Source organism: Manacus candei, unplaced genomic scaffold (genome assembly GCF_025592945.1).
Source record: "Manacus candei isolate 608988 ecotype Guabito, Panama unplaced genomic scaffold, ASM2559294v1 h1tg000014l, whole genome shotgun sequence".
NCBI lineage: Eukaryota > Metazoa > Chordata > Aves > Passeriformes > Pipridae > Manacus > Manacus candei.
Genome location: NW_026138062.1, coordinates 56,832,501 through 56,843,164, shown reverse-complemented (window position 1 = coordinate 56,843,164; position 10,664 = coordinate 56,832,501). Strand labels below are relative to the sequence as shown.

General features: G+C 44.7%; 2 protein-coding genes across 3 annotated transcripts in view; one reads left to right on the top strand and one right to left on the bottom strand.

Moving 5' to 3' along the window:
* ARHGAP31 (Rho GTPase activating protein 31) overlaps window positions 1–10,664 on the bottom strand; it is a 198,848-nt gene that overhangs the window by 187,198 nt on the left and 986 nt on the right. The gene's annotated exons all lie outside the window — the stretch shown is intronic.
* The window catches only part of TMEM39A (transmembrane protein 39A), a 21,974-nt gene continuing 21,504 nt past the window's right edge, over window positions 10,195–10,664 (top strand). The window contains exon 1 of one of the 2 annotated variants that reach the window (XM_051779666.1): window positions 10,195–10,513. Coding sequence is in view for 1 of the 2 variants with exons in the window: in XM_051779667.1 (XP_051635627.1) it covers window positions 10,510–10,513 (4 nt within the window). In the remaining variant the exon portion in view is untranslated. The remainder of the gene's footprint in view (window positions 10,514–10,664) is intronic. The other variant, XM_051779667.1, reaches the window with a different exon arrangement.

Here is a 10,664-nt window from a genome sequence, read left to right as displayed (position 1 = left end):
GAGAAAAGATGCCTGCTTCCAAAACCTAATTGCTCAGGAAAGAGAACTTCACCTTCCTTAAGTGAAATTACAACAGGGCTTTTTGTGTCCAACTTTAACAGTGAAAAAACCAACCAAACCAAACCAAACAAAACAAAAAAAAACTTTTAAGTGTGCATGCCCGCATGCAGGGGTTTATCTGTTATTAGCAAGTTTCTGAATATTTGAAAAAAGCCTCAAAATCAAAGGTGTTTTCACCTGCAATACAAATTAGATCACAGTATGGATTAACCAAAGTTCATATTGCTATAGTGTAACATTTGTTGTTTCTCCATGCAAAACTTGCCAGCTTAACTGCCCCTATCTGCCAATAAGGCCAATTATTTTAAATTATTTGATCAAATAGCAGAGCTGTTTCACTGACAATGGCAAGAAAAGCAGAAGGGGAGCAGAAGGGATGGCCATGGTGCTGCCCTGCTGAGCCCACCTGGCTCTTGAGCGAGCCTGCATACATGCCTGTCACAAGCTGGGATATACCACGCAGACCTCATATTCTTGCACCCATAAGGAATCTGCCACCAAGCACTAGAAACGCCCTTCAAGAAAAAGGCAGAATTCATCATTGTTTGTGGAGAGAAATTACTTCTGTTCGAAGAACCAGAGAGGAGAAAGCTTCTGTATAAAATTGTAAGAAATTAAATGAAGGAGAACACTGAAATGGTAAGAAATAAGATTTGAGGGAGAATGAAGGATAGTATTAAATTCCTTCTCCTTGTAAACAGTAAAGGATGTTGATAATCCAAAATTAAAAGAGATGCGAGGAGTTGTCTAATAATAACTGTATGAGTGACCCCTTTTCTAATGGTATCAGTCACACCCACTGATAGTTTAGAAAGGTTTTATAATGTTATGTAATTGTCAAACCCAGATGCTACTTCCTAATTGTAATCAAATCTGCCAAAGCACATCCATCTCAAATATAGTAAGTTTCTGTCAGTGCTGTGTGAATCAGAGCTGTAGATACAGAAGACACTCTGCTGAGAGAGTGACAGAGAGAGTTAGTCATTATTTGCCCCATCAAAAGTGTACTGCTGTTATCCGGCTTGTCAGTCCCCACACATACCACAGATTTAATCAGCATGTATCTCAAGTCCCAATGCATGCAGCAAACCACATTCTCACTCATCCTACAGGCCAGCAAAGACAGGAAAGTGAACAATGGGACCTGAAAGTACTATGGCAGTGGTCTCACAGGATAGGGAAGCGAGAGGAGAGATGGCCAAAGGCATGTGTGAAGATGCTACAAATGAACTGTGCTGTGCAGAGGATTTGAAAGTGTTACATGCAGTTGCAGGAATACTGTGCTACAGGGGTATAAAGGAGATACAGGAGATTTGGGCCATTGCAGTGAAGGCATTGTAGGGGATGTGGGACGGATTCTGAGAACAGCAATTGACTGTTTATGGCCCATGGAATGCTGTGTTAAACTGATACAAGCACTTTTTTTATAGAAGTCCTTCTGTGTGTTTTCCTCCACAAACGTTCTTATCTTGCAAATTTAACATTTGTCAAACCTTGTTTAATCAGGTTTCTTTCCTCTGGACTGAATATTATGCTTGTTCCAAAATACAAAACCCTCTTGTGGATCTCATGGGAATGGAGCCTGTATTGAGAAGGTCCCTGAGTCTGCGTTTTCCTTTGGTGGTCTATCTTTAATCTTTTATTAAGCAAAACCTTACATTTTCTCCTACTTCAGAAGCTCCTACCATTGAGCTCCATGCTGCATGCAGATGTAGTACAAACTGTTTTTTCCCCAAGTGTCCCAGTTACTCAAGGTTTTCAAAGCATAAAAATACGTCTTTTAAATCTTTGAAAAGGAGCAAAGATTATTAGTTGTGGAAATAATGCCATCCAATAAATAATTTTATCTGTAAACATAGCAGTAGGTATTTAAGTGGAATGCTACATCTCCAGTTTGGAGAAGGACACACAGTTTATGGCATGCTGAGTAACATTATTATGTTGAGGTGATGAACAGACAAATTTTTTTCATGTCCGGGAAATGCCAGTGATATCAAACAGAAAAGCTTATACCTCATCAGTTTGCCTAGCACAACATAAATAGTTTCCCTCAAAAATCAAATCCATCCCAACAGGCTACTAAAAAATTCCTGATGAAGAGATACTGGATGTAGTTTGCTTTGACACAGCGCTGTAGAAATGGCAGAATTTCTGAACAAACAGAATTGGAATATGGGTTGTTTGGGTCTGATTTTGTTAATGCTGCTATTTGTTGAGCTGGAGAAGATTTTGAAGCCCTTGATGCTTCAGAGGTTTTTTTGGATTTTTTTTAACTTTTGTAGATTTAAGAAGTAATTGTGTAGTAAATGTAGATTTAAATGTAGCTGTATATCTCTTACCCTTAGCATAATAGTTACACATACCCAACCCTGTTACACCATTTCATATCAATCCCTCTAAATTCTGTTAGCATGTTTAGTCTTCTTTTCAAGATAGAATTGTAGAAAAACACCTGTGTTTAAGAACATGGCACCCTAGGCCTGGACCAGGAGATATCACGCAGACACAGCAACCTTCAAGCCCAGAACTTTGGAGGAACTCCAAGGACTATACCTGCTGTGAAGATGAAGATGAGCAAGAAGGGGTCCCAAATGCCCCCAGACCTAATTCCCAAAGGGGTGTGTCAGGGGGCAGAACTGGGCAAAACTGAGGGGTGGATAGACCTGGGATTGAATGGACCTTATTATAAAATCATGGAACCGCTGTCTGGGTGCACACACAAGTGTGTATTCCCCTAATTAAAAGACTTGCTCTTTTTATCTTATGTACTAAATTGGCCCGAAGTCTTTTTCCCCGAGGTCTCTTTTAGGCAACACCCTGAAGGTTAGTTTCCTATTCACATAGGCATCAGTGACTTGAAATAAATTTTTTTCATAACACAACTTTTAGAAGATGCATAGCAGCACTGTTTTCTTGGACGCAGATACAACGTCCACATTGGATGTTCTTCCCTGCAGCATGTGAAAGCAGCCTTTCTTTTAATCTCTGTTCTTCAGTCTTACAGTTTAAACACAGGGGTTTTTTACCTGATAAATTGTTTGGATGATAGCTGGTGCCATGTGACCTCTAAATGTGAACAAAAGCAGTGACCCTTTCTTGCATGCAAGATGTGCTGCAGAGGAGTCTTTGGGAGGGAAATTTGAGTTCCCAGGCAGTGTTTTGTGCGCAAAGTCCAGTTGGTGTTGAAGGAAGATTTGCCTCAACTTTTTAGACATCAGTAACTAAAAAGTCACTGACACTAGTTTTTTCCTGTAAGTGTTAATACAGTTGTGTTAAATCCAGAGTTGCATGATCCTATTTTTCATGTGTTTTATTCAGATATACCTATTTTAAACCTTGAAGTGCAATCCTAGCACACACTAAGTAAACAACCTGCAGCACAAAATAACCTCCATGCCAGTATGCCCTGGTGGTGGTGCCTTACTGTCACCATTGTACAACTCAGCAAAGCAGAGCTCACTTTAATGTGGATCAGGAGCCAATAACAGTGCAGTGTCAGCAGCAAGGAGTTTAGACTGGTCTTCAAAAGTCATCCCAGCAACTGGTGGACATTCCAGGAATTAGTACATGCTGAATTTCATGTCACTACAACTACACCATTAGTGGAACCCAACCTCATCTGGATACATGTACCCAAGCCCGAAGTTATGTCTTTGCTTTATCGAGGTAAGGCTTTGAGTTAAGTAACAGCTGTATCCCAGGGTAAATTTACAGGACTGTTCCTGTTCAGGGTCACACCTGTTTATGTCCCAGAGTTTGTGGAGCAATAGCCCTGGAGTAAAAGGATAGAGGGGATGTTTGATAAAATAAAAAATTAAGTACTTAGTAAGATAGGAAAACAATTTGAAATAGGAGGGAGAGTGAGTGACAAAAGGGGTCTAGGTCTTCTAAGGGACAGTGGAAAACAGACATGAAGCATGGCAGAAGTTAGAAGTAGGTGAAAAGGGCATTAGCTTAAATACCAGAAAGGAAATGAGAGTTAGAAGAAAACAGGGACAGAGGTAAAGATAGGAAAAGTGTACTACTGGCTGAGAGTGTAGAAAGTTTTATAGCATTAGTGTTCACTGGGGGGCAAACACGGTGTTACGTGACCCAGTAGAAGTGTTTTATCAAAGTCCCTGCAGCAGTTACACATTTAATCAAAGAAGAATCTTTTTGAACCTGGGCCTCTGTACTTTACTAGGCTTCTCACAGCTGTAATTCAATGTTTTATATGATGAAGTCCCATGCAAGAATAAGTTAGAAGACTAGGGGGATTCCACAAAATCTAGCAAGGATGGTCTCATCTTTCACATTCTGCCTGAGCTGCTCCTTGTTCCTCAGTATTCATTTCCTTGGCTCCATCTGGATTACAATTTCCTTGCAAATATGAGGAAAGCAAGGACCCAGACATTCATGTAGCTCTCTGATTAATTCGGTGATAAAAATATAACACTCCATGGATTGGACACTGGCAGATAAATGCAAGGTATTTCTGAAATATTGTTATCAAGGGTAGGTAGGAATAAATTGTTACTCAGCAACTGTCCTGTCTGCATTACTGTTCCCATGTGAGAATCAGACAGGAAAAGCTGACACACCTAAGTCTCCATAGCATTGCATTGAATTCTGTAGGCATAACCATTTATATGTAGTATGGTAGAGAGGAGGGTGTGTAAACCTTTAAAACATCCAGGCAAAGTTGTTCTCAAGTCATTAGCCTAACTTTTACAAACAGCACAAAGTTACTTTGAGTCAAAATACACAGCAGCAGTAAGGTTCTTCTGCATGTATCCAGACTTGACCTTGTGTTCTGATTTGGGATGGAGAAGGAATTTTACACCTGTTGAATTAGCACAGAACTCTGTCTCCTACCTTACTGTGGCCTGTTGCACAGCTCCTTCAGCTAAGATCTGGGCATATTTCACACAAAGAGCAGCTTTCCCTTGGAACAGAGGCTTCAGGCCTTAAAGACACCTGGACTGAGGTTAAGAACATTTTATTTTTTGAAACATTTCACATTATTGGGTGGGGGTTTTTTCAGTCTGATCTGGAACAAAAGAATGCTTTGGCAGATGTGCTAGTACAAGGTGTATATTACAGAGGTGCAGACAGAACTACATCCACAGTCTGCTGGTTCAGCTGGGCTGTCAGTGGTCGTTTCTTTGGCTATGAAGAGAAGGATGAGCAAGCTGAGGTGTGAGGGCAGTGAGGCAGGCACATTCAGTCTGTTCAGCAAGCAGCAGCTGTGGTCCAGTTTGTCGGCATGAAAATTGTCTGAGGATGCTGCTGAGGCTGAAGGAAGGAAAGTGAATGCATGAGGCACAGACCGTGATCTGCTGGCATGGGATGAAGAGGAAGGATTCTCTATCAGAAAAAAGCCCAATAATACTGATAAGCCAATAAGACTTTACCAGAGCCCCTTCTAGACATTTGTTTTAAAAGTAAAACAGAACAGCTGTCCTGGTTTTGGCTGGGGTAGAGTTAATTTTCTTCCTAGTAGCTGGTACAGAGCTCTGTTTTGAATTTACTATGAGAATAATGTTGATTATGCAATGGTGTTTCGGTTGTTGCTAAGTAATGCTTACCCTAAGTGAAGAATTTTTCAGCTTCCCATGCTTTGCCAGCAAGCAGGTGCACAAGAAACTGGGAGGGAGCATAGCCAGGACAGCTGACCCGGACTGGCCAAAGGGATATTCCATACCTTAGAACGTCATGCTCGGTAAATAAACTGGGGAAGCCACTGATGCCTGCTAGGGGACAGGCTGGGTATCGGTCAGCAGGTGGTGAGCAACTGTGTTGTGCGTAACTGTTCATTCGGGTTTTTTTATCTTGAGTTTTATTCCTTTCTCTCTTTTTGTTATCTCCACTTTCATTACCATTATTATTAGTTGTCTTAGTATTATATTTTACTTTGTTTCAATTATTAAAGTGTTCTTATCTCAACCCACAGATTTTACCTTTTCCTGGTTCTCCTTCCCATCCCACTGTAGGGTGGGTGGAGCAGTGGATCTGTGTGGTCGGCTGGTGTTAAGCCATGTCAACATCCTTTTTGGCACCTAACATGGTGCACAGAGGGTTGAGATAGCGACAGATCTGACCAGAGCATGTTAAAACAAATTCGTTATGAGTGTTCAATTAATTGTGTTGGTTTTACAATTGCTGGTCACAACGTTGATTTATCTGCACTCAGTCATTTTGTAACACTTTACTTGCAGCATGTGTTCCCTGTCTTGGGCTTATCGCCTTTGAGGTCTGGGCTCAGGTTATCGCTTTATTGTAGTTTTTAATACTGGCTTGTGATATGATAGAACTACTGGTTGTAAAACTAATCTGGTGTGTGTACTCAGCATTGCTCACCTCTGTTCTTCGGGAGCCATCTGTTGGGAACTATCAATAATCACAGCTTTTGCCTTTCCTCCTCAGAGAGACAGCCTACGGGGGAGACATCCTCCCACACCTTCCCCTTTCCCACCAGGCTAATTACAGTAGCGTTTGAGAATTTTGAAAATTTTGAATGTCCTTTGGATGTTGAAACCAGCATGCTCTTATTTCCAGGAATGCTGAATGTGTTCCAGGTCTTGTTTAAGATTACACAACTATTTAAGAATACTACCAAGAGAACTCCCTGAGTTACAAGTGGCAGGGTGTGTGGGATAGCATGTGGCAAGTACATAGGATAGTGGGCACCTCCAGTGTTTTGGAACTTCATCTCTGAACAAGAGCAGAATAAATATTTGAGGAAAGTATGCTGTCATCCTGTCAACTCCAGACAGGCACAAATTACTGTGAAGTGCTGTGCTGATCCCTGTTCAACACTATTCAATACCCTCAAGGGGATGAGATGGTCTCTGTATCTCATGGCAAAGGATTAGGCACTGCAGCTGCTCCAACCCCAGTGACAGGCATGGTAGCTGAACCAGAGAATCAATTCATGCAAGTATCAGTCACTCCTATTGACAAGAAGAAATGGACACGAAAGTCAGCTTGTTTAGCAAAGGGGGAGGAAGGTACATCACATGTACATGAGTCAGGCCACTGCAGAACCACAAAACAACCAACAGGTGGCTCAGGTGGATCTGGATTGGCAACATAAGGGTGAATTATTTATAGCATGGTGGGCCCATGACACCTCAGGCCATCAAGGAAGAGATACAACATATAGATAGGCTTGTGATAGAGGGGTAGATTTGACCATGGGCGCTGTTGCACAGGTTATGAACATGATGCAATTAAGGAAATCCAGTGGATAAAGACTCTCTAGTATTAAGGATAGTGGCTGAAATATAAATGTAAGGAAGCCTGGCAGACTGACCTTATCACACAACCACAAACACACAGTGTGCTTACTGGAGTACTGGAAACATATTCCAGACCCTATGCCATCACCCAGAACACTATCCTGGGCCTTGAGAAACAAGTCTTGTGGTGATATGGTACCCCAGAAACAACTGAGTCACACAGTGACTCCAAAACAACCTTGTAGACACCTGGGCCAAAAAGCATGGTGTTGAGTGGATACATCACATCCCCAGTTGTGCACCAGGCTCAAGGAAAATTGAAAAATGCAATGGACTGCTAAAGACTACACTGAGAGCAATAGGTGGTGGGATCCTCAAACATTTAGCAAAAGCCACCTGGTTGGTCAACACTAAGGAATCTGTCAGTCAGGCTGGTACTGCTCAATCAAAACTTTTATGTACTGTAGATTGGCCTAAAGTTCCTGTAGTGCACGTAAGAAATATGCTGAGGAAAACAGTCTGGGTTATTCCTGCCTCAGGCAAAGGCAAACAAATCCATGGGATTGGTTTTGCTCAAGGATCTGCATGCACTTGATGGGTAATGCAGAATGATGAGGAATTCTGGTGTGTGCCTCAAGGGGATTTGATTTTGGGTAAAAATAGCCAATGAATTAAACTGTTTGATGTAATTGCTATGTGACACTATCTATTGTCACTTATATGTGGTGATATGCCCATCACCACACTGGGCACTTTGCAGTGCCCTTCTCCACCGACTCTGGATTTGGGGATCTGAACTCAGCTGCCTTTTGATCACCACATTAATAAAGAATGAACTTTGATGAATCTGGACAAGCACAACAGTGATGTAATCAGAACTGGCTTTACCATGCAACAATCCAACAACACACACCATCTTTCTGGTCCTGAAAGACAGTTATGACAAATGAAGCCCAAAGTCATGGGAGAAATGAACTCAACTGATATTTTATAGAGACGGTTGATGGACTTAGGAAATTATATCTGTGTGTATATATCAAAAGACAGGAAAGGTGATGGAATATTTGGAAGTGTGGAAGCTAGGCATGGTGTAAATGGTATAGAATAAGGGGTGGATACTGTGCTGGTTTCAGATGGGATGGAGTTAATATTCTTCCTAATAGCTGGTACAGTGCTGTGATTTTTATCCAGGAGGAGAATAACATTGATAACTCACTGATGCTTCACTTGTCCCTAAGTAGTGCTTACCCTAAATCAAGGATTTTTCAGTTTCCCATGCTCCACCAGTGAGTGCACAAGAAGCCGTGAGGGAGCATAGCCAGGAAGATGACCTGAACTGGCCAAAGGGATATTCTGTACTACAGAATGTCATGCCCCATATATCAACTGAGGGGAGCTGGCCAGGAGGGGCCAATTGTTGCTTGGGGTCAGGCTGGGCAGTGGTCTGTGGGTGGTGAGCAACTGTGTTATGCATCACTGTTGTGGGTTTTTTTCTCCCTTGAGTTATATTTCTCTCTCTCTGTTTGTTATGTTTTATTTCATTACAATTATTAGTAGTAGTAGATTTTACTTTATTTCAGTTATTAAACTGCTCTATCTAAACCTGCAGGTTTTACCTTTTTCCAGTTCTCATCCCCATCTCACCATGGGGGAGGGAGCGAGCATCTGCGTGGTACTTAGCTACTGGCTGGGGTTACACATGACAGCAGCAGTGAGGGTTGGTCTGGCCAGCTCTATCCCATTTGTCATAGTCTTGCCTAGCCCAGGTTACCAGGTTCTCAGGATAAACATTTAAGTGGTGCATCCCCACCCAGAAGTGGCTATTGCTCACGAGCAAGATTACTTTTTTTTCTCCAGTATTTCCTCTTGCTCCCTGGGAGAGCATTCTTGCCAGCCCTCTCCAGCCTCTGTCTACTTGCTGCTGTGAGGTGACTATTGCAGACATCACCCAATGTCCTTCCCGACTGCTGACTCTTCCCAGGGGCTCCCAGTGCCCCAAGGCTGTCCTGGGTACCTGTGTGTACCTTCTAGTGTGGTTGGCTGATGGTGGCAGCGGCAGCTGGGCTTTTCAGCTTCTGATGTTCGGCCATAGGATAAATAGATGTGCTGACTGTAATGAAGCAGTTAATTCTGGTTTTTTAGGGGGGGTTTTTTGGCATCTTATAGTGCAAAACATGGCCACACCTCAAGTACTGCGTGCAGTTCTGGACCCCTCACTTCAAGAAAGACATTGAGGTGCTGAAGCCAGAGAAGGGCAGTGAAACTGATGAAGAGTCTGAAGCACAGGTGCTATGAGAAGCAGCTGAGGGAGCTGGGGTTGTTTAGCCTGGAGAAAAGGAGGCTCAAGGGGGACCTTATTGCTTTCTACAATTACCTGAAAGGAGGTTGTAGCCAAATGGGGGTCAGACTCTTCTTCCAGGCAACTAGCGTCAGGATGAAAGGACATAAGTCATAAGCTGTGCCAGGGGAGGTTTAGCTTGGGAATTAGGAGAAATTTCTTCACATAAAGGTCGATTAGACATTGGAATGGACTGCCCAGGGAGGTGGTGGAATAACTGTCCCTGGAAGTGTTTAAGGAAAGACGATATGTGGCTCTCAGTGGTCGAGGTGACGTGGTGGTGTTTGGTCATAGGTTGATTCTGTGCTTATGGTTCTGTGTGGAGCTTTCTGGCTCTGTTTTTACTTGTGATTCCAGAGCAAACAAGGAGACGGAGCAGCTCCCGAGGAGACCCCGAAACCCCAGCAGCCAGGACAGGCCGGCAGCAGCACACTCGGGCGGCCCCGCTGCCACCACCAAGATGGCGGCGCTGCGCGGCCGCCGCCCCGCCCCGCGGCTCCTGCCCTCCCTGGGCCGGCCGCGGCCGCCGGGGGCCGCCGCCGCTGTCGCTGTGTGATGAGAGCATCAGCCCTCACTGCCACGTCTCCCGGGCAGCAGGCACTGTGCAGGGCCGCGCCGGGGCGCCGAGGCCGAGCCCGCCCGCCTCCTCTTCTCGTCCTCTCCCTTCCCTTGCTCCTGCTCCTGCCCCTGCCCCGCCGCGGGGCAGCGGCGAGGTGGGTCTGCCCGGCGGGAGGAGGGGCGCTCCGCGGGGCTCCCACCGCCGCAGCCGCAGCCTCATCCCCCCGGGGCGGTCCGGGGGCTACGGGGGCCGGGGCTCGCCGCCGGGCCGCTGCCGCCGTCGGGGACCCCGCTGCCGGCTGATGTCCGAGCCGCGCCGCCGCCCGCGCTTGGATGTGTGAGTACAGGCTCCGCCGCTCCCTCAGGGCAGCCCCGCTCCGGGACAGCCCCGGCGACACAGCCGGGCGGCGGGCTGGGACCGCCGGAGCCCCCGCAGGCTGCGGTGTTGCCCGCCCGAAACTTCGTGTGTGTGTGTGTGTGTGTGTGTA